The sequence below is a fragment of the Hyperolius riggenbachi genome, chromosome 11 (assembly GCF_040937935.1).
Source record: "Hyperolius riggenbachi isolate aHypRig1 chromosome 11, aHypRig1.pri, whole genome shotgun sequence".
In the NCBI taxonomy this organism is placed as follows: Eukaryota; Metazoa; Chordata; class Amphibia; order Anura; family Hyperoliidae; genus Hyperolius; species Hyperolius riggenbachi.
Window position 1 is genome coordinate 192,829,492 of NC_090656.1, and position 27,996 is coordinate 192,857,487.

The following is a 27,996-nucleotide window of genomic DNA, read 5'->3' on the forward strand; positions in this document are numbered from 1 at the left end:
TAGCCGGCCGGATATTTGGGCGCAGGGGAAAGCCGATAAATGGCTCACCCTGCTCCAGTCCCAGTGGCACCAATTACTATTCCCCCTCCAGGTCAGATGGTAGGGAAAGATTTGATTTGGCTTCCAGCTATTGCTGGTGGCTGAATTAGAGTTCTTATAGTGATTTGTGCTCAGTCTTCTGACAGCACCCAAATCAGTCACTGTGCGCCGCTATAGCCGTAATTCCTATTAAGAGTATGGTGGCGCCGGCTGCGCCCAAACCTACCTGCGCTGTTTTTACAGTGCTCGCATGATTGGGCCAGTCATGGAATTTACTGGGCCACACTGCAGAGGATGGCAGTTGAGCAGACAGTCTACAGGGGGTTGGATGAAGCCCCAGGTAAGTATAAATATTTGTTCTATTCATCTCAGGTTGGTTGCCACATATAGCTGATTCACTCCACGGTACATTACATCGCTCCAATACTTCCTCCATCAAACCCGGAAGAAGTATTGGGATGATGTGGAACGTGACTGAACACAACATGGAGCAAGTTGAACCCCCCCCTTACTGCAAGTTTAAAGGATTGGAACTGCGTTGCTCATCACTACTCCACACTAGGCTACAGCTGCATTCTTGGATTGTGAGAAGATCCTGTATGCTCTTTGTTACACAGTTCTGCATTCCAGCATCTCGCTATTCATACTCTGATATTGGCCTTGAATGGAAATATACATTCTCTTGGGCTTTTCTGTTACAGTGAAATTAGCATGACTTCTGGTACAGCGTTTTCAGATTTAAAAAAAAGCTATACAAGCCTATAGATGTATATATTTTTATCTGTAACTGAATGTGATGGTGAGCTGTGCAGCTAATAGAACAACGCTAACATGCTATTGCTGTGCCACGCCCATCTTGTGGGTCACATAGACCCTTGTGATTGACCCACCCATCAGCTGAATCTACCAAGTGCAGAGTAAGCAAGCCCAGTGGCAAATGTCTCATGAAAAGCTTATACACGGTTCATTTTGGGCTCGTTCACCCTAACGTTTTCAGCCTTTTTTCAAGCGCAGGCGAGATTTAAAATCGCCCCCAAAACACTTGTGCAATTAATATCTATGAGAAGGTTCATATCAGCGCGGTTTGTGCATAGTTTGCGTTAAGAATAAATACATTGTATTTATTCTTTTCCAGGTCAAAAAGTTCACTCCCTGACTTACGTCAGTGAGTAGAAAAAAAACAACCGCATTCGCTCTGAAAAAGCGCTTATTGAAGTGCTTTACAAAAAACGCAGCGCGCCCCCCCCCCCCCCCCCCCCCAAGCGCCGGGAGGAGAAAAAAAAACTCATAAAAAGTCCAAACACGAACAATAAAGTGAATGGATTGCAATGTGAATGAGCCCTTTCAGTTATCAACCTGATCAATATTAAAATGTGTAGTGTGAAGCACACCTAAACTGGAAAAAAAAATGTTTATATACACATTTTAACTTCAGCAATGGTCGCCTCCACATTTTTCTAAATATAAATATATTTCCATTGTAATTATAGGATCCATAGGAAACACAGTGACAGCTCATAACATTATCAAGTTTTTATTACAAAAATGATGATCCTCCAATACCATAGTTTCCAGCCTAAGTACATTATCATACAGTCCGGATTTTGTATTTACAGATGCTGAAAAATAAACTTGAGCTTCTAATCGACTGGAGCGTGGATCTGGGGGGAGAAGAAAGAAAATGGAAGTCAGATAAACGCAGCACACTTTTCTATAGCTTAAAGGAAACGTGAGATGTTAAGTATTGGTGTATTTATCTTACCTGGGGCTTCCTCCAGTCCCATGAGGTGTGTGGGCTCCCTTGCCATACTCTGCCCCCCCCCCCCCCCCCTTTCTGGCCAGCCACGCTCTTCTGAGCATGCAAGACCCGGGGTACAATCCCCATCACGCTTTTGCAGCCAGGGGAGAACGGCAGAACTGCGCAGTACTACTGCACTGGCACAGAACGTTTCCTGGTGCAAGGGTGCGGCCAAGCCACGCATGCGCAGAGGTGTGCGACTGGCCAGATTACCAGGGGGGGGAATAAGTAAACGGATCGACCATCGAGGTGGCCCAGCACCTCACGGGGCTGGAGGAAGCCCCAGGTAAGTGTACACACCAATACTTCACTTCTCAGCTACACTCTGAAACCAAAATGTGTAACATCTCCACTATTCAAATTACCATACTAAGTAGCCAGACACCATTAAAATGTATGGGGGATAAAAAGCCCAGTGAAGCTGCTAGGGGAGTATCAGTAATATTTACCGCTATTTCAGCATGGCCTAACCATACTCTAACAAGCCCTCCCTCTGACTGCCTGACCCTAAGGACCCCCCAGCAACACCTAAACCCGATGGCTCAACCTAAGACTTCCCATTCTCTTGTGCCTGACAATATGGGTGCAGTTACAAGCACCCATGTTAGCCGCGATTAGGGGCAGCTGATGAAGACCACCACGGGTGAGAATTTAGCTTGTGTACAGAAACCCCCTCAGTCACCTAAAGGTTCAGCATACCAGATCTCTAGCGACTTCCAAGTGCATTCTTCTTCCACTCACCCCGTCTGCTGGAAGCTACTCTGTCGCGAGTTGCTCCTCCTTTTCCCTCCATGGTAACAGACAAGCAGACTAGTGGCACGCCTGTACAGCATTGGCCCCTGAAGGTCACCCTAGGGACTAAGAACTAATCTCTGCCGGGCGACTGTCCACTTCTGGTTCTGGCCGGTCAATGTGCGAAGCGGCGCGGTGGCCAATGTCCGAAACGAGCCGAATCCTGGCGGCTCCGATCATTTTCCCTGGTGCTGGCTCCACCCCCTGCCTCCCTGCTATCGGCTTCTGACAGCCGGGGGACACCACATGCCCCCCCCCCCGAGTCTCGTCCCTGCAGAGCGGGTGCTGACAGAAGCAATGTCTGCAGTGCTCCCCGCTCTGCTTTCCTGCAGCCACGAACGACTCGGGTGGTTGGGGAAGACTAGTGTGTCTCCGGCTGACTGAAAGACGATGGCAGGGGGTGGAGCCGGCGCCGGGGAAAATGATCGCAGCCGCCAGGATTCGGCTTATTTCGGACATTGGCCGCAGCACCGCGGCCAATTGGCACATTGACCGGCCAGAATCCGAAGTGGCCAAACTTCGGGTTCTGGCCGTAACATATACACCATAACTCAGTGCTATGAGCTTTAAAGTTAAACTTAATGGAAAATAAACTGATAAAATAAACACATGTATCTATTCTACTACACCGAAAATTACTTTTAGATATCCCCCAGTTTTATTACGGTTTAAAACTTAAAGTAGATGGATTGTTTTGTCGCAGCTCAATAAAACAGTCTGTTCCATGACTCAAGAGAGCTAAAATATATGAACTATTGACCTTTTCCATCTATCCCCGCCCTCAGAAGACCATCTCTATGTCAGGAAAGTATTTTATTACTGCAAATCCTTATCAGTGTAGTCCGACTGGATCCCAACTGGATAAAAAATGTCAGTTGCATAGCTGAATATTACCGTAACTCTTTCAGGCAGAGAAAGGAGAAAAGCAACACAGCATAGTTATTTGTGTGCTTGGCACTGTACATACACATCTATTTCATCATGTCACTTAAGGTTCTCTTCAAAAGTTGCAAAATACTAATTTGAAAACAAATGGTTATAACATCCGTTCCCATAGGTTTTCTAAAAACATCCCATTTGCATTTTATTAATGGTTCAGAATGCCAGATAAAACACTCAGCAGGTTACCGCACCCGGCAATTAGCATAAATGCTGGGGACGCTGGGTCCGCCATGCTATGAACATGTGTGCACTTGTATGTGTGTAGAAACGGTCTGTCAGCTTTTAACTATCTTCTCACAGAGGATGTAATCATTCTAAGGCATTAAAGAGACTTGTGTACTCCTCATAACCAACATCCAGGGTCATGTTTGGAAGTACTCCTTTGCTTCAAGAGGTGCTATTGTGATCCCAAACGTGGTAAAGTACAGGTGACCCAAGTAGAAAGGGGAGGGTAATGACAGTCTGTGATATCCCTCTTCCCAGAGCCCTGTCAGAATTGTGGCAGTTACCCCCTTTGGTAAGTAAGGGAGGAGGAATAAGATCCAGGAACAGTAAAGGCGGAAGAAAGATTTGTTGGTCTCTGTTCTTATTTGTGTGTTTTGTTCTTCTTTAACCACTTAAAGCGGACCCAAACCAAACATTTTTTTAATTCAAAATATCTAGTTGCACCACTCTGACACATAAATAGATCCCCCTTCTCTTTTCATAACTAGGGTTATACAGGTGGCTGCCATTAGCAATTCCTTCATTGCCAGGCACCACCTACTCCAGAATTTTGCCGGATTCTGTCCCGGCAATATGAAAGGAAGGGAGGGGTTCCTCCAATAAATGTAAAATATTTTATATTTGTCATCATGCAGCTGAAAAAAGGCTGTGATTATTATAATTTAGAAAATAGATTTTATTACTGAAATCTTGTATTTTTAGTTTGGGTCCACTTTAAGGACCACGGGATTAAACCCCTAGTGACCAGGCTGTTTGTTTTTTGTACAAAATAGGCCACTGCAGGGCAGTACACCTCAGCACACAAGTGATTCCTCCCCCCCCCCCCCCCCCCTCCTCCTTTCTGCCCACCAACAGAGCTTTCTGTTTGGCTATGATCCCTGCTGCAATGTTTGTTTATTATTTTATACATTATTTTTTAATACATTTTCTTATTTGTTTTTTTTCAGACCCTCCCTCCCCAACCAGCCAATGACAGCAATTGGCTTTCCCATGACAGCGGACTGCTCCAAACCAACCCAGGGGGACAGCCGTGTCACATGGCTGTCCCCAGTACAGTGCTGCATAGATCGCAGCGCTGTACCATGTAAATAGATGGTTTCGCCATCTAACAGTCTCCTTGCGGTGATCGCTGCTGGGAGACTGATGACAGAGCGGAGCGCCGTCATTCAAGTGGAGATGCGCGCGCACCTGCAAAACCCGGCCCCAGGACTTGGGGCTGCCACCGCGTTCACACTAATCGGCATGGAGCAGGCGGCAAAGGGTTAAAGGACAACTGAAGTGAGAGGTATATGGAGGCTGCCATATTTATTTCCTTTCAAACAATACTAGTTGCTTGGTGTCCTGATCTCTTTGGCTGCAGTGGTGTCTGGATCACACCTTAAACAAGTATGCAGCCAATCCAGTCAGACTTCACTCAAACATCTGATCTGCATGCTTGGGTCTATAGCTGCACGCTCAGAGTCTACAGCTATAAGTATTAGGGCCCATTTTATCAGTGGCGTAGCTAAGGAGCTATGGGCCCCAGTGCAAATTTTACATGGGGGCCCCCCCCCGAGCACTATATGTCAAAGTGCAAGTAGGGGATGGGGAACAGTTTGTTAATGATCACTACCATTTAAAGCATTTAGAAGTGATTATTTCCAGCACAGGACCAATAGAGAGCTAATACTGTGATCTGACCCAAGGGCCCTGATGCGGTCACTACCTCTGCACCCCCTATTGCTACGCCACTGCATTTTATTTCTTTGCAAGCGATTTGAGCAGGGAAACGCTGCTTATTCCACCAATAGCCTTGCCATCCGAATCACACGCCGGGGCATTTTACCACAGAACGTTTCCGAAACCCTATATAGGTACTCGCATTGCTACAAGTGCCGGCATGCGTCCTGCAAGACTCAGTGGAAACCGCCCATTAGAGGCAGAGTATCAGTAGGACTGCAAGGCAACTGGTATTGTTTAAAAGATATATGGCAGCCTCTAGATCCTTCTCAGGTCAGGTGGCCTTTAATTTGCAGGACTCAAACCACACCTAAAATGACAATAGTATTAATCATGAGACAAGAGTGTCTCTATATATTGGGCAGCATGGTGGGGTAGTGGTTAGAGCTTTTATGCTGGAGTCTTAGCAGAGGAGTACACTATCCACCGCGTTGTATCTGGCATGTGTGCATAACTTAACATTACAACACAGCTACAGATCTGCTAAGGGCTTGCGCACATATTCACATTCCTCTTCAATGCAGGTGGCTCAGCATTTTTCAGAAACGCATGCCCCTTGTATTGCTTTCTGCAGTGCTGACCTCTGTTGAATAGGACAGTGCTGTGCGCAGTAAGGCATGCTGCAAGGTGTTGCCAGGACACAGTGTTGTGCAGTGTGCCCATGCTGTTTATGCACTGTCTGATGTCCTTGTGTATAACACACTGACAGGCAATGCTGATATCAGCTCAGCAAGGGGACAGAGTGTCCAGGCTCTTGCTTGAGATTATCTAAACAAGACCTACAACAGCTTGTTGAACAATTAAATGTGCTCATCTAGATTCCTTACCGCTGAAGCAATTATTGGCCATTGTAGCGACATTACCAAGACATCGTCTGCGGACGGTGGCGTCTCCAGGTTCCACTGCATAAAGGATTGAAATGTGGCTCTGACTGTCAGCGATCGATCCTGGGAAGATGTACAGATACAATTGCATGTAATTACAGAGCGCAGGAGGCCCTAGTTACTCATTTTTAACAGCTGCACTAGTACAGCAATTAGCAGGCTCTGACAACCTAACCTACAGTATATACATATACACATACACATATACACACACACACACACACACACACACACACACCAACCATAAGCAGAATTTCCCTTCAAAGTGGACCTGTACTCTTGCACATGACAGAAAAAAAACAGAGAAATGCACCCTGTATGTACTTATAGAGTTTAGCCTTCCTAATTCCTCTTCGTCTGTGACTAATCACAAGTTACAACTGCCACAGCAGAGAGCTCACTTGTAAACACAGGATGTTAACAATACGGCTGCTTCCATGAAAGTAGACACACTGCAGATTTATTGCATCAGCTGTAACAAAGAAATGTTTTTCTTTAAATGTTATTATGCTGTTGCTTATCTTTATGGAGCAGACAGGAGGTTCTGTGTTCAAGTCTGCTTTAAGCTGAAAAACCAAAATTCCATGGAGCTATATTCAAACTTCACAATTTAAATAAGATCTTCAAAAAGAACTACAAAGTAATCTCCAGTTTTACCTCCTCCTCTGAACAAGGTTTATGGTCTTCCTTCAGAACAATCCCCATATAACCTTCCGGAACAGCAACTTCCTGTCCCTGGAGACGTCTGCCTCTGAACGAGACTTCCTTTCCTGCACAAAGACAGGTATTAATGACAGCAAGAAATCAAGAAGTAGCATGCATTAGAATTATTTGCATCCTACTGACCATCTCTAATAATCTGTGAACCACCTCCAAAATACCACATGACTGCATTGTAAACAAAATGAAAAACAAAGGATGCCCGAGGTGAAATGTGACATACTGAGATAGACGTGTATGTACAGTGCCTAGCACACAAATAACTATGCTGTGCTCTTTTTTTCCTTTCTTTGCCTGAACGAGTTAAATATCAGGTATGTAAGTGGCTGACTCAGACAGGAAGTGACTACAGAGTGACCCTCACTGATAAGAAATTCCAACTACAAAACACTTTCCTAGCAGAAAATGGCTTCTGAGAGCAGGAAAAAAGATAAAAAAGGGGAATAGTTCATAGATTTTAGCGCTGGCATACTTCAATGAATGTGTCATTGAACAAAAACAATAAAACAGTTAAAACTTAAAAAGTAGATTTAAACTTAAAATAAAACTGTGGAATATCTTTAAGAGTCATTTTTAGGAGAGGGAAGATAGATATAATCATTTATTTCATTTGTTTATTTTCGCCTTGGGTGTCCTTTAAAAACAGTGTACAAAAAGTACCCAGCTGGTGGTACTGTACAACAATTAAGTGTATAATTCGTGTTTATTTGTGTTCTAGCTGGTATATCAGAATAATGCGGTACACATTCAATGCGCAGCATAAACAGGATTGCAGAGGCCATAGTTCAGTATTCAAACTTTTAAAGAGAAACTTTACTGAAAATAACTGCTCTTTTTTTTTTTTTTTTTTTACAATATTCATTATTTACGCAGTGTTTGCCCAATCTTTCTTCATAGGTAAAATCTTTCTTCATAGATGCAAAATCTTTATTGCTGGTTTTCGGAGAGTTCCAAAGTCGGTAGGAATAACATCAGATGGAAACGCTCACGCACAGGGGGAAGGGGGGAACACACAAAGAGTTCCTTGCTACTGGGTATACGCGGACCGCACTCGCGCATGTCCAGTGTGAATGCAATCATTCACAACAGAGCTCCTCTGTGGGTTGTAAAGAGGGGCGAAACGCTGAATCTAAGGGCTGCAGAGGGATCCAGGAAGCCTCTGGACTATCAAAAGGGTTCCCACTAATGAAGTATCTAACTTTTATAGGTACTTATCCGTTAGCCGGGCGCATCCGGCAGGTGGCGCTAATTACTATTCCCCCTCCAGGCCGACATGGATAGTAGGGAAAGATGTAACTCTAGTGGAGTTTTGTCGCCACCTAGAGGATGCGCCCGGCTAACGGATAAGTACCCTTTTATATTTTGACATTTCACACTGTGTCTTCTAGATGAGGCCACATTTACTGTGTGGCATGTTTTTGTGCAGTTTAGGCACACTTTGTGGCGCTAGTATGGTTGAAGTGAGCCAACAATAAAGCCCATAAGGAAATTTCCGCTAACATGATTGGGTGGACAGCACTCTTCCGAACTGCCAGATTTCAGATAGGTTGTAGTAATAATATTCCCGCCCTACTCAGCCAATTAGAACACTTCAAGTTGTAGACATTGCTGTGATAGAACTGATAAATATGGGACTTTCTCGCTGGCTCACCTCAGCCATACTAGCTCCCAGCTTGTTACCATTGTACTGCACCCTGAACAATACTATGGGCTATTTAAGCAAACCTGAACTAATAATTTAAAGTCAAAATAAACATACACACGTCATACTTACCTCCCGTGTACTCCACTCATCATTCTCTTTCTCCTCTCCTGCGTCCTGTTTGTCCACTGTGATCACTGGAATTCTCTGTCCTCCATTTGGAAAATGGCCATTACCCAATAACAGTTTCCTGGTCAGCACAGTTAAAATGTAAATGGCCCACTTGAGCCATTGGGAAACAAGGAGATTACCTTGGTCATCAGTTGTCCATTTAGTTATAACTGATAGCAAGTTAGCAACTGATATATTTCAGTTCCGACAAAATCTTGTCAGAACTGAAAGGAATCATTGTAAGAAGAAAATGGTGAGCTTCTGAGAGGAACTGAGAATGGGGTAAGTGTAATATTCATTTGCATCATCTGTTAATTTTAAATTATTTAACCAGGCCATGGACAGCAGTAAAAAAAACTTATTTAGGTTATAACCCTCCCCAACCATAGCCAGTATTACAATAAAATAATTTGAATGTATTTACATATAAAGTTTAGGGGGCACAGCCTCTCCACTGGAATGAAGTCTTCCTGTCTCACTGCAGAGCATTCTGGGAGTTGTAGTCCACACATGTAAGAGGCAGAAGACCCCTCATTACATGTATGTCAGCAGCTCACTCACCTCCGCTGGGGGAGTCTCTCACTGCCGGGGTGAAGAATTGCTGCACTCTGGCCGCCCCCTGTCTCTGGATGATGCAGGGCAGCAGGAAGAGGGTCTCCTGAGGGGCACACGGGAGCCCCCCAGCGTCCAGCCGGATACACGGCCCAGCGCCGCCGCTCTCACTCATACCTGCCAAGGAAACACGCATCATTATTACGTCTGCTGCTCTACATACATACCTGCCCCATACATACCTGCCCCATACAAACCTCTCTCCCCTCACCTGCACCGTATTCCCGCCACCAGACAAGCTTCCGCCACCGCGCATGACCGGAAATGACGCCGCGAGTCGCCGAGGTATGCTGGGAAGTGCAGCTCTCAAAATAAAGAATCAATTTGGATAAAGGAAAGTAAAATGTGAGAAATTATCTAGATTCGTTAAGTTAAAAAAACCCACAAGAATAAAAAACCGAACCGCATTCTATATTAAGGATCTACTCGTTCGGGAGAAATAGCAACGTGCTCGTTAGAGGAAATGAAAAAGTTATTGTCAGAAGTGGGATTCGAACCCACGCCTCCAGAGGAGACTGCGACCTGAACGCAGCGCCTTAGACCGCTCGGCCATCCTGACAACTATGTGCACTCTTGGCCCACCAAGATACAGAGCACACTCCTAAGTGTGGTGTTTTTTATTTCAATTGTTTTTGTAGTAGGTTTAATAGTAATATCTATGTACGTAGTGTGTGCCACCATTATTTCCCTATGCCACTACAGTCCTCCTCTGTACCTCCAGTGTTTCTCTCTGTGCCTCTTGTGTTCCACTCTGTGTCACCAGTGTCTTCCTGTGTCCCCCCTCTGTGCCACCAGTGACTCCTTAAGTGCCTCATACCTCCCAAGTCCCAACTTTTTGAGATGAGAAAGAGGGACACTTAAGCCACACCCCCATACCACACCCCTAATCACGCCCCTAGCATACCCCTAGTCATGCATACCATAAAGATCTCATAAGAAAAATATGTTGATTTACAATTCAAACCACACTGGTCCTTTCTATCCTGGTTCATTTTCCTTCATATTAACATTTTAAAATTAGTAATACATCAATTTTATGGATGGGAATAAAGTTTAGAGTCAATCAAACACATTTTTAGTAGAGAAATATATATATTTACATAGAAAGAGGGACAAAGTCCTGAATGAGGGGCAAATGAGGAAGAAACAGGGACAGGGCTCCCAAAGAGGGACTGTCCCTCCAAAAGAGGGACAGTTGGGAGCTATGCTCCAGTGTCTCCCTATGTACTTCCAGTGTCCCCCTCAGTGCCTCCTGTGACCATCTCTGTAACATCAGTTTCTCCCTATGTGCTTCCAGTGTTTACAAGTACATCAACTCTAAAAAAAAAGAAATGTTGGCTGTATAGGACTCCTAAAGGATGAGGGTGGGAACTCAATGGTGGATGACCAAGGTAAGGCAGAGTTATCAAATGCTTTCTTTGCTTCTGTCTTCACAAGGGAAACACCTCTGATGCATTTTACAGATGCAGAAGAGTCTCAATCTTCCAATTGTAATATTAAATACTTAACTCAGGAAGAAGTGAAGGCAAGACTAAATAAATTAAAAATAGACAAGGCACCTGGCCCGGATGGCATGCATCCTCGGGTCCTAAGGGAGTTAAGGTAGCCATACACTGGTCGTTTTTCCATCAGATTCGACCAACAGATAGATCCCTCTCTGATCGAATCTGATCAGAGAGGGATCGTATGGCTGCCTTTACTGCAAACAGATTGTGAATCGATTTCAGCCTGAAACCGTTCACAATCTGTGGTGGTGGTGCTGCTGCCGCTGCCCTCCACCCCGATCCCCCTGCCCCCCCCCCCCCCCCCCCCCGCGTACATTACCTGCTCCGCCGGCGCGACTCCTCAGGTCTCCGCTGTCTTCTTCTCCACTCTGGTCTGGTCTCCGGGTCCGGCAGGCTTCACTTCTTCACGTCTGGGGGACGTTTACACAGTAGAGCGCCCTCTACTGTTTAAACTTCCTTCCGGGACAGGAAGAAGTGAAGCCTGCTGGATCCGGAGCCCAGCGCGGAGACGGAGCAGCGGAGACCAGGGGAGTCATGCTGGCGGAGCAGGTAATGTATTGCAGCTGTATTGTGTCGGTCGTTGGGCACTCGAACGCCGCTAGTGACGCGCTCCCTACCCGCGGGCGATCGACGATAATTTCCCGCACGGAGCGATCGACGGGATCGATCTATTTCAGGACGAAATAGATCGAAATTTAGCGGTAATGTTAACGATTTGACAGCAGAGTCGATCCCAGTGATCGAATCTGCTGTCGATTGGCGGGGAATCGGCCTAGTGTATGGCCAGCTTTAAGTTCAGTTATAGATAAACCCTTTTATCTTATCTTTCGTGACTCTCTTTCAACTGGCAGAGTCCCAGTGGATTGGCGTACAGCCCACGTTTTTCCATTATTTAAGAAGGGCAAAAAATCAGTTCCGGGAAATTATAGACCTGTAAACTTAACATCAGTTGTATGCAAACTATTTGAGGTCTTACTAAGAGATACTATACATGACTTCATAGTAGAAAATAATCTTATTTCTCAGCATCAGCATGGGTTTACTAAAGACAGGTCCTGTTTGACTAACATGCTCAGCTTTTATGAGGTAGTGAACGCTAACACTAATGTGGATATTGGGAATGCTGTAGATGTGATATACTTGGACTTTGCAAAGGCCTTCTACACTGTTCCCCACAGAAGTCTGGTGCAAAAGTTGAGGATGTAAGAACTGGGGAAGAGTCTGTGTGCATGGATAGGGAACTGGCTAATGGACAGAAAACAAAGAGAGTCAATGGATCATACTCAAAATAGGTGACTTTTAGCAATGGGGTCCCACAGGGGTCTGTACTGGGTCCTGTGCTCTTCAATTTATTTATTAATGACCTGGTAGATGCAGTAGTGAGCAATGTTGCTATTTTTGCAGATGATACAAAATTGTGCAGAATCATCAACTCTCAGGAAGATAGTGACATATTGCAACAGGTTCTGAATAGGATGACTATATAGGCACATAGGCAGATTAAATTCAATGTTGAAAAAATGTAAAGTCATGCATTTTGGTTGTACCAATAATCTAGCACCATACAAAATAAATGGGATACAGTTGAGGACATCAAACTTAGAGAAGGACTTAGGAGTACTCATCGACAACAAGTTAAATAATCGTACTCAATGCCAAGCCGCTGCAGCAAAAGCTATTAACATTTTGGGATGCATTAAAAGGGAAATAAAAACTCGAGATGCTAGTATAATATTGCCCCTGTTTAACTCTCTAGTAAGGCCACATCTGGAATATGGAATTCAGTTCTGGGCACCACATTACAAAAAAGATATTGCAGTTTTAGAGCAGGTGCAGAGACGAGCAACAAAATTGATACGTGGGATGGAAGGTCTCACTTACCAAGAAAGGTTAGGTAAACTGGGTTTATTTAGTCTAGAGAAAAGACGCCTTAGAGGGGATCTAATTAACATGTATAAATACATCAGAGGGCAATATAAAAGCTTGGTGCATGAGCTTTTTGTCCCTAGGCCTTCTCATGATCTGCGCATGGAGGAAAAACGTTTTAGCCATTTATTTCGGAAAAGGTTCTTTATAGTAAGAGTGATTAAGATGTGGAATGCATTGCCACAGGAAGTAGTTATGGCAAATTCTATACCTGCATTTAAAGGGGGCTTAGATGCTTTCCTTGCGTTTAAAGATATATTCACGGCTACAATTACTAGGTAATGCCCAGTGATGTTTGTCAGGAACCGGCCCGCGGCACGCCTGCGTATACGGTTCTCGACTGCGGGTTTGACCAGACTGAGAGGGGAAGCAGCCTTAGTCAAGCTAAAACAAGGCTGGGACCCCTCAGAACACCTCTCACTGCCACCACTAGCGGTTCGCTAGACACTTCCACTCTGCTGTCGAGTCCTCAGCGCGCACTCCGTGTTTTCGTATTTGGGTCAGCTTTGCGCTTAGGCCGAATACGAGAACGCCACGCACCCACACACACAGTACAGTTGTACAGTAACACAGCACAATCAGACACTGACTTGTAATGCAAGTTACACTGTCATGCAGCAAAACCACTAACAGTCGTTCCGAACGATACTGTTAGCTACTCGCACTGGCGTTTCGTACGTTGGGTCAGCTGCGCGCTTTAGGCCAACGTATGACAAACGCCCCCACACACACAATGCAATTACAATTTCATATGGTAGTGTTGCTCAAACATACAACTAGGCACGGACTTATACACAGCTACACTGCAGTCTCCTTTAGGCTATGAGTGTTAGTTTAGTACGGCAGAAGTCAAGCTTATTAAATAATAATTTAATATTCCAGAAAAACATAGAACAATGCAGAACTTAATATATACAAAAGATTACAAAAAAACAAAGTAAAAATAGTTACAAGATAAAAGTTACAAAGATAAAAGTTACAAAGATACACACGGATACTTGCGTAAAAATAAAAATGGGGATTAAAAACGTTACCAACTTGAAGGTCTCAACGTTGTCGGCAGGAGCATGCCGCTTGTTCGACCAGAAGTCGAGATCAACTCTAGCTATGCGCTATCTCCAAGAGCAGATCTTTATTAGGTATCTGCCTCTGCTTTTTATACTCTGAGCTACGCCTGGAGGCTGCAACTTCCTTGGGGAGGGGAGGAACTAGATTTTAATTAAATCTCAGACATAATTGGATATTCAGAGATCCAACATCCACTATAGTACCCACACCCAACAAAAGACTTCCTTAGCCCAATTTCCCCAGGTTACAATGTCTATAAATCAAGAGATTGTTAAGTGAGGCTTTTCAACTCCACCAATAATTTAATTTCCTCACAGTGAAATAGGGTTTCTTCACCACAAGCTGACATGTTTTAGACTTTTCCTGACTAGGCTTGCTTTGTGTATTGAGACAATGGGCCGTCTCCTGAGTTCAAAAAGCCAGGCAGATAATCCCATTAGCAGAAACTCAAAGCACTTCATATGGTCAAGACAATACCCACTTCCTTGCCCCAAGCAATCAAAGGCAACAGCTCCCTCCATGGAACACAGGCAGAAAAATAAAAGAATATGTTCCTGTTATCCTTACATCATAAGCACCCCAATATATCACCACATGTTGATCCAGGGATTTTATCTGATTGCTATCTGGAGTCGGGAAGGATTTTTTTCCCTTTTGGGGCTAATTGAACCATTCCTTGGTTTTTCGCCTTCCTCTGGATCAACAGGGATTTGTGAGGATGCAGGCTGGTGTTGAACTTTGTTCTCAATCCTCAATAGGATCCGGAGGCTTCCCCTTACCGAGGTGAGTACCCCACCCCCCCACCCACCCGGGGAGGTTTTTCTAGTTACAGGTTTTCTGTAAATACAATACATCATCCAATCAGTGGCCGGCCACACTCCACACAACCAATCACACGGCAGGGCCCTGTCTAGGTGTCAGCTATCAGCTGACCGGAGTCAGCTGACTACTGTTTACCTTTGCGGAGGGCGTAGTGGGATTGCGCCCTGCACCTATAAGGAAGTGCGGCCTGTGAGTCACCGGCAGCGCCATCAGCAGGGAACAAGCGCCGAGACCAAGAAGTGGCTGGCTCAGCCCGGGTCTCGGCGACATCAGCCCTCACAGGTATATACCTTATAAGCGTCCTCTGATAGGGTCTTATAGCATTCTGCAACTTCCAGGATCCTTTTAGCTTCAGTGATATAGTCCATCCTATTCATCCGTACTATTCCTCCCCCCTTGTCCGCAGGCTTAATCACTAGCAATTGGTTGGTCTTTCGATCTTACATCACTTTTTCTTCCGCTTTAGTGATGTTTCGTTTAGAGTCATTCTTCTCAAGGTTCCTAAACTCTTCTATGACCTGGGTATAGAAACCCTCTACATAGGGTCCCTTATGGGACGTCGGATAAAAGTTTGATTTATTTTTGAGTCTAGTTTGTATATATTTTTCCACAAACAACTCCTCATGATTAATGACGACATTGCAGTTTTAGAGCAGGTGCAGAGACGAGCCACGAAATTGATTAGGGGGATAGAAGGTCTCACTTACCAGGAAGGGTTAGATGAACTCAGCTTATTAAAGCGGAATAAAACCCAGCATTTCTTCTTTGCTCTAAAAATTATTTACAGCATATTATATACAACCACCTTTTTTTTGACTAGACCAGCATTCAAAGGGTTACACACAGGGCTAGAAAGTTCAGTGCAGAGAAATGTGGACGCATCCGAAGTGTAGATTATGTTATCTTGTGTTTACTTAATAATAATTCTATAGGCCTGTTCACAGTATTGCATTGTAACTGATCATGTCATGTTAAAGGGGATCCGAGATAAACTTTTACTCATTGCATAATTGTGTTCCTTTCATATAGTTTATAGGGCATTCCTCAAGCCAAATACTTTTTTTGTTTTTGTTTAAATACTCTAATTCCCTATAAATGAAACAAGCCACGCCCACAGCTTTTCAGAGCTCCTTGGCATTTTCAGACAGTAGCAAGGGCTTATGGTAGCTCAGTCTGGGCAGGAGGAGGGGGAGGTGTTACTAGCCAGAGATTTCAGAGGAGGGAGAAGGAGGGGAAATTAGGTTTTCACAGGCTGAGGGCTGGAGATGAAGATCAGCTCGCCTGTGTGTAATGTTTACAAACAGAACAAAGCCGTTGTCATTGTATCACAGGAAGAAATAATCATTCTGTTGAAGCTGTTTGCAGCTAGATTTGCTGTCTAAACTTTAGATAAGATATATAGACAAGTTACTTGTTATAGTTTTTCATCTTGGATCCACTTTAACTCTTGCATGCAGGCTTTATTTTATGGTCTAAGTAACTATGTATGTAAGGGCCAGTTTCCACTACATGCAGTGCAATACGGCTACATGGCTGAGGTACACTGTCAGTGTTATAGGGTTAGGGCCTTTTTCCACTAGCCTGCGATTTGCGATTTGCTTCTGATCGCAAATCGCAAGGTACATGAATCTAATGGAAACTGCAGCAGCAATTTCCATTAGTGCGATCCAATTGCGATGCGATTTTGGTCAAAGCGCAATCGTCGTCCTGCCGCGTTTTGTATGCGATTGAGCTGTACTATAATGAGTATAGTAGCTCAATCGCAATCGCAATCGCATAGTGGAAATTGAAACGCGATTGCGATCGCGATCAAAATCGCGATCACATTTCATAGTGGAAAAGAACCCTGTTGAAATCAGTGGAGTGCTATTCTCATCCAATCCACCACACACTGCTATTGTACATATATGCATCCATTGCTGGTAATACTAGCCTAAAGCAGTGGAGTGTGAGGCCCGGTTCAAATTTGCGTAAGGGAGTTTGTCGACTTTATTTTGCAGGTGTCAGGATGGCCGAGCGGTCTAAGGCGCCAGACTCAAGATGAAAGTCTTCCCTAACATGGGTGTTCTGGTCTCCGAATGGAGGCGTGGGTTCAAATCCCACTTCTGACACAATCTTTTTCTCTGCATTGGCGTTTTAAATTATATTTCTGTTCACCGTATTTATTGTCATTTTTATGAGTTTCATATTATAAAGTTATTTAGTTTTAATGTGCGTCCATAAATTTTACATTCCTGTATAATGTAGATCATACCTAAATCTTACCGCAGAATGATCCAGAGCTACTAGGAAAGCATGTGATTTCATGCATATGGAAGTCAGCGCTTTTGTTTAATTCAGGTAACATAAATAAAATGGAATCATAAAAAAAGAAACTGTCAGAAGTGGGATTCGAACCCACGCCTCCAGAGGAGACTGCGACCTGAACGCAGCGCCTTAGACCGCTCGGCCATCCTGACGTTCTGATACTTAATTTAGAAGCAATACACACGCGCAGCACAGAAGATCTATGAACCGTGCTAACAATACAGGTATTTGCTTTCCAGTGACTGTTAATACACGCGGGGGCTGAAAGAAGAGTTCATGAGTGCACAGCACAGAGAAAACCGTCCAGTATAAGTAGAACTCATCTACAATAAGTAGGTGAGCTTCACAACTCCAAACTATACCACCTGTACTTTTACATGGATTATCATGGAAATCCTCGTTAGTATAGTGGTAAGTATCCCCGCCTGTCACGCGGGAGACCGGGGTTCGATTCCCCGACGGGGAGACCATAGTTTTTAACGATCACTTTTAATCATTATTGTAATACCACAAAATCTAACAAGCTCCTTTTATTATCTAAACCTCATTGTCTAAAAGTTCTTATTATCTAATTCCTTATAGGTACCATAGTTCTAGCAAGCTTCATTTCAGCATAGATGGTTCAAATAATTGCTGTGTGTTATTTCAGCAGATGATATGAAGAAAATGATTATATAAATCAATGTACTCTTTTGAAGTCCCATGGTACACAAAACGCATGTCAGCGACCTTGATGCTAGAAATAGCATAGGAAATGGGGGTGGTGTTGTATGTGAATAATAGCAACGGATGCCTTCAGAAATAAATAATAACAACGAATGCCTTCAGAAATAAATAATAACAACGAATGCTAACAACGAATGCCTTCAGAAATAAGATTTAAAAGGTCCCACCGAGATTCGAACTCGGATCGCTGGATTCAAAGTCCAGAGTGCTAACCATTACACCATGGAACCAATTGGATGCCGATTTCTGAAAGCAGTTCTTAGGTAGAAAGCTAAGGTCTGCAGTGACTTTTACACTTTACATAGTGCATTGAGAAGTAATCTTGCTTGTAAGGCGTTTGGTTGGATGTTGGTATAACATAGGCTCATGGGAGCGTATCAGTAAACATGCTTGCTTGCTTGCTTGCTTGCTTATAAAAATTTTTTTTTATTTATAATCAGCAGACAGAAAATGTCAGTGCATGGGTAAAGAGCAGAGGTGAGTATCTGTCAGGACTAAGTAAAGGTTCCCATAGATTACACTATTTTTGGTAGATTCAATATTGATCAAATCTGGCAGAGATCGAAGATCAAAGCTTGGCCAATTAATCGTTATTTCAATCAATTTCTAGCCAAAATCGATCGGCTGGTATGCTGGAAAGATCTGATTCTAAAAGGATTGGTCGGGTGCACAATGGTAGCGGTGATTAATTTCCTGCGTCCCACATCTTTCTCCATTGCCGCCAGGGGCGCCTGTACCCTGTTGCATGTACGTCGTCAGTACATGTGGCAGGGTCACATGGTACAAGCACCCCCCAGCGGCAATGGAGAAAGACACAAGACACGCTGGCAGACAGGTGGGCCTGCAACACTTTACACAGCCAGTGGGGTACAGATTACAAGGGGGAGACATGGGGGGCCCAGGCTGGCAGGTGGAGGCGGCTCCACAGATTTCCAATCGATTTCGTGCTGAAATCTGTTTCATCCAGAGAGGGATCTATCAGATAGTCAAATCTGGGGACCGCCTGACAATGTATGGCCACTTTAAGAGGCCAGTAAGGTTGGGGGAGCTTAGGTGACAGTATTAGGATTAAATGATAAAAGGTATTAAAAGTTTTAGGTATTACGAAGCACAGGTTAACTTTAACACTTAATCAGTTGCTCTCAGTTATAACTGAAAGAAAACTGCCCATGTTTCCTATGGCACCTCTGGTACCAGATAAATAATTGTCTCCCAAGAGAGTTTACTGGCAGTGTTTGGTTCACTTTTGAACATCAGAGGGGCTCGTTACCACAATATAGAATGAAGGAGGTTTCTCCATGGCGATAGGATTTTGGAACTGAAGAAATCTATTGTAGCGTACTTTTTTATGGAACCCCCCCCCCCCCAACTGCTTTCGCTAGCATGTCAAAGGCAACAAAAGTGTCTAGTACTGCTAGTGCTACCCAGAGCACCACAGTACAGACTTCATTAAAGACAAACCATAACCAAGAATTGAACTTCATCCCAATCAGTAGCTGATACCCCCTTTCCCATGAGAAATATATTCCTTTTCTCAAACGGATCATCAGGGGGCTCTGTATCGCTGATTTTGTGGCGAAACCCCTCCCACAGTGTGATTTCAGTGCCTCACACTGCCACACCGTCGGAGCCTTGTTGCACTGTGGGAAAAACAGCTGTTTCCAACTGCCAAAAAGCAAGCAGCATCTCCTTCCAGTGACATCACCTGCCAGCAGAAAAAAATTGTCACCATGTGATAAATGTCAGAATGTAAAATCAGGGAGAGAAAAGATCTTAAAATGAGCAAACACTGACTAAATCATTTATACATAATTATTGTAAAAATTAAGCACTTTTTTATTACATTATTTTCACTGGAGTTCCTTTTTAAAGTAGATTATAATTCTAGGGTGAGGCCTCAGCCTGATTTGTTAACTGTCACTGGACAACAGTCACCATCTCTTGTCATGTGATATTGGTGACAGAATTAATAGGCACTGGTTTGGAATAAGCATATTCTAGCTCTTCTAGTGACTACCTGTAACCCAAGGCCTCAGGTGTGGAGAGTAGTGATGATCTATGATATGCAAATAACTGTGGAGTTTTGTTTTTAAAGACTTTCTTTTTATTTTGTTTTGTACAAATCAAAATTCTTGGATATAGCTTCTTTCTTGGCACTAAAATTGGCAATTGCCATCCTTCTTCCCTAGGGCAAATATCTTACAATAACCTGCGGTTTTTAGCCTTCCTGCCTGGCTAGCCATCAATGGCTATAAGCTGGAAGATGGGGCCACTTTAAGCTTTGTTAAAGTAAACAAAGGGAAAAACCTTTCAGGGCCCATTTACACTAGGGTGATTAGCGGGTGATTCCCACTAATCACCTAAGCACTAGCGCCATTGTAACTATATGGCAGGGATCTCACTGCCGCGATTTCCACCGATCGCGGGCGTTTCGCCAATAGCGGCAATTGTAAAAATGTGTTGCCTGCAGCACTTTCCCGCGATTCTGGAGCCATTGCGATACAGTGCTTAAAAAAGTGCTGATTGTGATCATCTGGAATTGCGAGTGTACAGTGATTTTACCGCACAAAGCACTACCGTTTTGCCAGTCTGAACGTACCCTTAGGGTCCTTTTACACTGTGCACTTTACATGGCAGCAAGATTGCAACGGTGCTAAAAATTTACATCACGCGTTAGGCATTCGGTGCGACCATGCAGTGAAGCATACAGTATTGTAAAAGTATGCTTTACTACCACTGTAAAGAACATGTTGACTAGTAAATGCACAGCATGCTGTGCGTTACTCTGTTGAAACTCACTGTACTGCACTCAATATGAAAGCACCATAGAAATACAACACACAGTGTGAAAGGATCCTTAAAAAGAAGATACTTGCGTAAGTAATAGGAAGCCTCAGGATAGTCTTGAGGCTGTTCCTTCTTGACCCCTCTGCTGCTGGCCTTGACCCTCTTCACCTCCATGGCCCTGCTCCCGTCAGAGTATGAACGTGGGCGTACTGTGCAGGTGCCAGAATGTTTGTGCCTGTACAGTAGCACAAAGCCGCTTGTGCACAGAGGAAACCCCCGTGCATGAGCAGCTTTGTTCTATTGGGCAAGCATGAACCCTACTAGCGCCTGTGCAGTACGGCTGTATCCGTGCTCAGGTAGGAGCGCATCCAGCATTGCAACAGAGGGGTGTAGGAGATCAGGGAAGCCTCTGGACTATCAAGAGGCTTCCCTCTACTGTGGTAAGTATCTAGGTTGTTGTTGTGGTTATTACTTCAGGTGCTTTAACTTCCTTAGCGGTAACCCAGTCAGGCTAGGGCCAGAAATCCTTGAAAGCTTGACTCGGGGTAGTCACCAGGAGGTATATACAGAGCCTGCATGCAGCGAGCAATAGTAATTCAACGCCCCCCGGTATCCAGATGCTGGCAGCCATTCTTCTTCCACTCCTCGGAGGCTCTCGGTCAGATGGCGACAGATGATGATCTTACTATAGAGGTAGAACGCCCCCCGGTTGACGAAGGAAGAATTGCAGCGCTGGATCCAGGGGAGGTAAGTGCAGGACTGCTGCAGATCTATTTAGCGGCATGATTTTTTTTTACCGCTTTTACGGTCTAAAAGCTTGTGAAAAAATTGCACCGCTTTAAGACCATAAAAGTAATCATACCTGTAGGAAGGTTAAATAAAGTAAATGCTTGTTATAATAAAACAAATGTCCCAATGATTTGTTACTTTGCATAGTAAAAGCGAGGACACTGAAAACAACACGAATCTTCAGTCTACTGAAAACTGCTTTTATTAAAAGATTGTACAGACCTTTACAAAATGTGCAGCAGAAATGAGGAGAAACTCGTAATATTCACAATACTAATAAAACTCAGTACTTCCTAAATTCAATTCATTCTAAAGAAAAAACTGCCCATTGTTTACCATGTTGGCCCCACCCATCAAAAAAAATTCCTTATATCATCTTTATGTATTTCAAGTATTTTTTTTTAACAAATTGTCATTGAAGAAAGTGCAACATTACAAAAAAAAAATACATCACTGCATCTTCAATAATTGAATTTTAAGACCATTACACAGTTTTCATACCATCAACCATATTGAGGTTCTTCAATTATATACTCATGAAGAGAGGAGAAGGGGTGGGGGAGGAAAGAGAAGGGTTGAGGGTTGGGGGGGATGGGTCTGGGGAAGAAAAGGGAAAAGGGCATCTGTCGCATCCATCGATCATCACGATATTTTTTTTCACAATTTAGGCTTTATTGAACGAAAAGCAATTTGCTAATACAGTAAACAGTAGACCAATAGTGGTCAAAGTCAGATAATTGCAGATATATAATTGAGATACAACAAGATTACAGATCTGCAGAATAACATGTCTTTATATATTTTGTCAATAGTAAGCATATTATCGTTGATGGGATGTGGGTGATACAGTTTGATGGGGCTGAGTGCCACTGTATACACATGTGTCATTGAGAGGTAAGAGAAAGGTGAGAGTAGGGAATCAAGAGAGAGAAATCATTTTTGGAACAAGGTACGATCATCACGATATTGAACGCCGTTACTACCACGCACCTGATTGAGCACATTCAATCAAGATCTTTCAAACACATGTGATTGACGCATTTCAGTGGTTAATCGCAGTGCATGTATGGAAACATCAGAGTGCAATCTATGCACTCTCTGATGTCCCTGTGATCATGTTTCCATAAGTGTGGCTGAAAGCATGCCTATAGAAACGAGTCCTAACTGATACACTGCTTGGCAAAGTGAAACACAGTCTATTAACTTTTTCAGCAGCAAACTAGTAAATAATTGATCCTCCCTAAACGTTCTTATGGTGTGGCTAATATGTAGTAGCAGAGGGAATATTCTGACCATAGTTCCACTTTAATAAAGTGATCCATTTCCACACACTAAACAGATCTACGGTATTCATCAGAATACTGAAATGCCTAAAAGTTTGAGGTTGTCCAGCAGTCCATGATTCTAGCCTACCAAACCATCCTTCCAAATTAGAAGAATCTATCCACATTTTTGCTCTATGCTTTGTGCCACATTCTTCTAGGAAAATAATCTTTGGTCCGTTTCGCTCCCCCCGATCAGGCAGCTGCCAAGCCTTCGCTGACCGGCATGTTGATGTGTGCGGTCAGCAGTGGCGTGCTTTTCCCTTCTTTTAGAACAAACACCTGCCAAAGAAAAGAAGTCATCTAATTAATTAGGAATGAAGCCAAAAAAAGTGCAGAACTACAGTTAACTCAATAAAAGGGTACATTTTTTAAACAGGGAGTCCCCAAATTACCAACAACAAAGATACGAACAATCGATGTACAAATTATGTAATCCTGCCGCAAGCTAAGTCAAGGACTCCTTGTCCTGTGTCCCTCCAGCTCTGCTCATCTTGCAGAGTATGCGCGGAGGAAGCAGCAGCGCTTCTCTCTCCTGCTCCAGCGATGAGCAGCCTCCACCCACAACACCCACTCTAGTGCCGAGTTTGCCTGTATGTCGCGTGTAATTATGCAACGCAAGTGAAGCCGGCACTAGAGAGAGCAGCGAGTGTGAGAGGATACTGATCATTGCTGGAGGTGCCCGGAGCAGGAGAGAAGCACTGCTGCTTCCACTAAGCATACTCTGCACTGGGCTGGGGTGGGGGAGCACAGGGGGAGAGCAGGGACAGAAGGAAGCACCACGGGGGACAGAAGGGTTCAAGTGAGAATGAGTGCCAGGTAGTGTATACTACAATATCCATAACATAAGCTCAGTACTGATCTGCATACTTGACAGCAGCAGCGCCATTTAAACGTGTGACAATCATAAAATCATAATCGCAGAGAAAGATGCTTCTATTATTTTCCTCCTCCTGTACTCCAGAGGTCAACTATCTGTTGGAGTTGCACAAATTATCCCTAAAAAAACACATATGACTAGTAATGGCAAGCTCTTCCCAATGGAATAATAGTGGGTAACAACAGTTAGTGCGTACTTGTCTTACATTAATGTCATTTCTACAGTTGTGTGTGTAGATACTGTAACAATAATATAAAACTACCTTGATGATGTCAGAGATGCCTTTGTCACTGAGACACTCAACAAACGTCTCGATTGGATAGTTCAAACCCGGAACCAGCAGAGGAACCTGAGGAGAAAGCAGAAGATCATTGGTGGCATGTCATCATGCTATAATTTACATCCCGATCCCTTTATGTTTCAGGGGGTGCCATGAAGTGGCATTTGATCAGACATTTAATAGGTATAACATTTCAAATTTTTACCCTTTAAGAAAAATGTTGCTCCTTCAAACGGGATCAGTTTCAGAAGTTTTTGGCTCCCTGCACACTGCAAATCCGTTTTCCGATTCCGATTCCGATTCCGTTTCCGATTCCGATTCCGTTTCCGATTTTCCTTGAATACATTCAACAGAAAAACGGATCAAAAAACGCAGCATGCAGTTAAGATTAAAAATCTGAATCGGAATCGGATGTAAAAACAGATTAAAAATCTGAATCTGAATCTGATTTGCTTGCAGTGTGCAAGAGGCCTTAAAGTGACCCAGAACAGAGATAATAAACAAAATCTGGACTTACCTGGGGCTTCCTCCAGCCCCCCTTAGTCCCTCTGGGTCCCCCTCCGTGGTCCTGCTGGCTGCCCTGTTGACCCGGCAACTTCGGCTGAAGTCCTGCTGTCGCTGCAAGCGTTCTGTGCATGCTCAGTTCAGTCTTTCAAGAATCGTGCATGTGCAGGATGCTTACAGCGATGGCACAATGACGTGCCGAGTGCACAAACGGGCCACAAATGTGCGACTTCAGCTGAAATCACCGGCTTAATGGAGCAGTCAGCAGGACCACAGAGGGGACTCAGAGGACGCCAAGGGACTAAGGGGAGCTGGGGGAAGCCCAAGTTAAGTCCAGATTACGTTTATTTTCTCTGTTTTAGGTCCCTTTAAACTCTCTCTTGTGAGCTGAAAAACTCAACTATTTGAAGAAGTCGGGAATTAACAAGAGATATACAATTTTCTGTTTAAACTGAATTCATACAGAAGCTGTTGATTGTTGTTACTACAGCAGGGGATGTGAAAGGCTTCTAAAAGTCCACTTAAAGAGACACTGTAACATCAAAAAGCTCCCCTGGGGGGTACTTACCTTGGGAGGGAGAAGCCTCAGGGTCCCAATGAGGCTTCCCACGCCGTCCTCTATCCCATGGGGGTCTCGCTGCAGCCCTCCGAACAGCGGCCCGACAGATCCGACAGCTTGTTCAATATTTACCTTTCCAGGCTCCAGCGCAGGCACTGTTGCGGCTTTCTGCTCCGAAGTAAAACGGAAATACCCAATTTTAGTCGAGTCCGCTCTACTGCGCAGGCACCGCAGACTTGCGCCTGCGCAGTAGAGCAGACCCGACGGCGATCGGGTATTTCCACCTATTTCGGAGCCGAGAGCCGCCACGGCGCCTGTGCAGGAGCCGGGAAGGTAAATATTTACATCACCGCTGTTCGGAGGGCTGCAGCGAGACCCCCGAGGGACGGAGGTCGGCGTGGGAAGCCTCATTGGGACCCTGAGGCTTCCCCTTCCCGAGGTGAGTACCCCCCCAGGGGAACTTTTTGATGTTACAGGTTTTCTTTAAAGCTCATACACACCTACCAACAATCTGTCCAACTATCTTCCAAACTTGTCTGTTGGATTAAGTTGGGCGTGTGTACAGCTGGCAAACAACCAGATGACCAACGGATAACAGGTTGTTTGCCAGATCCAACCGGAGAATCAATCTGCTCAACTATCATGCACGTTGGAATAGGAGTACAACTTTGTTGTTTTTGAATACTGACATGTTGTGCAGTTTGTCGCTTAGCTTGCACGCATGGGGGTTGATTCACGAAACCGTGCTAACTCATAGCATGGCCGCACTAGCGTTTGGCGCACTTTATAATGTGCGTAACGGTTTTCGCGCACAAACGCAAATTTCCGAGGTGGTCCTATGATTTAGCGCGATTTAGTGAATCAACCCCATAGTGTTTAAATGAGTTGCTTGTTTAGTTTGTTGGTGTGTATGTACATACTTGTACAACAACTTGTACGGTTGGTCATGTTGTGCGGTTGATTGTGCATTATGTTGGACGTGTACGTGTACACACGTCCAACTAGCGCACAACATGCACACGACCATCCGCACAACCCGACGAACTGCACAACCCAATGAATCGTACGACCTGTATGTCCACACGTCCAGGCGGATAAAGGTCCAACTCATTTACATACTGCGCATGCAAGTGGAATGACGGACTACACAATCAAAACAAGTACAAGTCGTTTACAAGTTATTCAAACAACTTGTACACATGCATCAACTGCACAATATCAGACCAACATTTGTGTGAGTAGATCCGACAGTTGGATCGGGCAAACCGCCTGTTATCAGTCGCTCATCAAGTCGCTTGCACGCATACACATGCCTGATCGTCGTCCAACAGACTAAAGTCACACGACAATCAGGCAGTTTGGCTGAGCGTGTGTACGAGCCTTAAATTGCAACCACGGATATTCTGGAGGTCTATAAAGTCTAGAAGAATAATGAGATATGAGTAGAAATGAGCTCAAAATTTGACTCGGATTCTGAAGTTATAGATAAATGATTTGCTGGTGGCTTTAAGGGAACCTGAAGTTAATCTTTTCCGGACCGTCTATATGAGATCCTACACTGCACTTGTGGCAGTTGTAGCCTGATGCGACGTAGGATCTACGCTGCAAGCCGTTACTGCTCCCCAACGCGATCATGCGCATCCGAGAGGGGAGATTAAGCTGTCATATCACAGCTGACATCTCCCCTCAGTGATCAGAGGCCATCGCGTATGGCTTCTGATCACTACGATCGCCGGCAGATCGTAATGATCACCAGTAACGGCTGCGGCGGTAGGTGGGAAAGAAGAGGATCCACTCACCTCCCTGCCGTTCCCGCAACGATCGGCTCTCCCCACCGCTCCGGTCGGCTTCTCTGCTCCCTCTGACATCAGCGCCGGGTCCAGGCTTGATGACGTCATCAAGCCGCGACCTGTAACTGAGCGGCAGTAGGAGCAGAGATGCCGGCCGGAGCAGAGGGGTCCACAGCAGCTCATCGCTGGAGCCTGGAAGGTGAGGGAAGGCTGCTGCGCACAGACGGGACACCTGGCCACCATGGGGACACACAGCCCAGCACATAGAACTGGGGATCCGGCTGCCTGGCCCCCAAAATGCCCCCCCCCCATGTAAAAACGCCTGGTCCTTAAGGGGGTTAGGCAGCTGGTCCCCAAATGGTTAAACAATGCAAATTGCCTGGCTGTCCTGTCCTCAGCCTCTAATACTCTTTGGCATGCTCATTCAGGGTCTATGGCTAGCAGTTGTTTCTAAAGGGGCCCATACATTGGTCAATTTCAGCCATCGATTGATCGATTCTATGGAATTGATCGATTGGAAATAGATTTCAATCAATTTGATCTGACAGGATGGAAAATCTAGGTCGATCTGCTGCTGGTAGCAGATCGATGGCCCATAGAGTTGCATTGGATCTAATGGTCCAATAATGCATTTAGATCAATTTCATTATGAAATCTATTTGAAATCTGTTCCTAGTGTGTGGCACACATCAGATAGATTCCTGTCAGAAACGACTTGACAGGCATCTGACAGAAATCTATCTGATGGTCGAATCTGCTGCAAATCTATGAGTGTATGGCCACCTTAAATTCAAGGCTGCACGCTACGCTCACCCTTGCAGCATAGTGTACCTTCCTCAGTGACACCAGCTACTTACATAGCAAGGCATGTTCCTTTAAATGCTGGCCTCTGCTGTGAAGTATCACGGTCACTTCACTAGAGCATCCCCTGCTATGTTCATTGACATAGTTACTATGTTAATTAACATAGTAGCGCCCGCTTTAGTGAAGTATTGCAGTCACGATACTTCACAGCTGCAGTTGGCATTTAAAGGAACGCGCGTTGCTATGTAAGTGTAAGCAGCATGCGTAAATAAGGAAGGCACGCTAGAGCGCTGCAGGAGGGAGCGTAGCGTGCAGCCTTGAATTTAGCTTGTGGTGCTGTCATGGAGCTCGTGCTGCTATAGCTTTTATTAGGCTTTACAAGG

At 44.5% G+C, this 27,996-nt stretch overlaps 2 protein-coding genes and 5 non-coding genes across 8 annotated transcripts in view; 2 read left to right on the forward strand and 5 right to left on the reverse strand.

Annotated features, from left to right (window-relative positions):
* Nucleotides 1-1,557: 1,557 nt before the first annotated feature.
* Nucleotides 1,558-9,799, reverse strand: RNASEH2C (ribonuclease H2 subunit C). Its single transcript, XM_068259453.1, has 5 exons — nucleotides 9,756-9,799; nucleotides 9,494-9,661; nucleotides 7,057-7,169; nucleotides 6,343-6,462; nucleotides 1,558-1,700 (listed from the first exon to the last, which is right to left on the reverse strand). Exons 2-5 carry the CDS (start codon nucleotides 9,657-9,659, stop codon nucleotides 1,680-1,682), a joined length of 420 nt encoding a protein of 139 aa, XP_068115554.1. The 5' UTR covers nucleotides 9,660-9,661; nucleotides 9,756-9,799; the 3' UTR covers nucleotides 1,558-1,679.
* A 221-nt stretch (nucleotides 9,800-10,020) lies between these two features.
* TRNAL-CAG (transfer RNA leucine (anticodon CAG)) lies at nucleotides 10,021-10,103 on the reverse strand. Its single transcript has one exon. It is a non-coding gene; the product is annotated as a tRNA-Leu (tRNA).
* A 6,764-nt stretch (nucleotides 10,104-16,867) lies between these two features.
* On the forward strand, nucleotides 16,868-16,976 carry TRNAL-CAA (transfer RNA leucine (anticodon CAA)). The gene is made up of 2 exons: nucleotides 16,868-16,905; nucleotides 16,931-16,976. It is a non-coding gene; the product is annotated as a tRNA-Leu (tRNA).
* A 265-nt stretch (nucleotides 16,977-17,241) lies between these two features.
* On the reverse strand, nucleotides 17,242-17,324 carry TRNAL-CAG (transfer RNA leucine (anticodon CAG)). The gene has a single exon. It is a non-coding gene; the product is annotated as a tRNA-Leu (tRNA).
* A 242-nt stretch (nucleotides 17,325-17,566) lies between these two features.
* Nucleotides 17,567-17,638, forward strand: TRNAD-GUC (transfer RNA aspartic acid (anticodon GUC)). Its single transcript has one exon. It is a non-coding gene; the product is annotated as a tRNA-Asp (tRNA).
* Nucleotides 17,639-18,056: 418 nt separating this feature from the next.
* Nucleotides 18,057-18,128, reverse strand: TRNAQ-UUG (transfer RNA glutamine (anticodon UUG)). The gene has a single exon. It is a non-coding gene; the product is annotated as a tRNA-Gln (tRNA).
* Nucleotides 18,129-21,677: 3,549 nt separating this feature from the next.
* Nucleotides 21,678-27,996, reverse strand: part of BBS1 (Bardet-Biedl syndrome 1) — a 36,826-nt gene continuing 30,507 nt past the window's right edge. The window contains exons 16-18 of one of the 2 annotated variants that reach the window (XM_068260140.1): nucleotides 24,162-24,291; nucleotides 23,939-24,025; nucleotides 22,993-23,078 (exon numbers count right to left, since the gene is read on the reverse strand). In XM_068260140.1, the coding sequence (XP_068116241.1) occupies nucleotides 23,976-24,025; nucleotides 24,162-24,291 (180 nt within the window). In that variant the 3' untranslated portion in view covers nucleotides 22,993-23,078; nucleotides 23,939-23,975. Of the gene's footprint in view, nucleotides 23,079-23,938; nucleotides 24,026-24,161; nucleotides 24,292-27,996 lie in introns of both variants that reach the window. The other variant, XM_068260141.1, reaches the window with a different exon arrangement.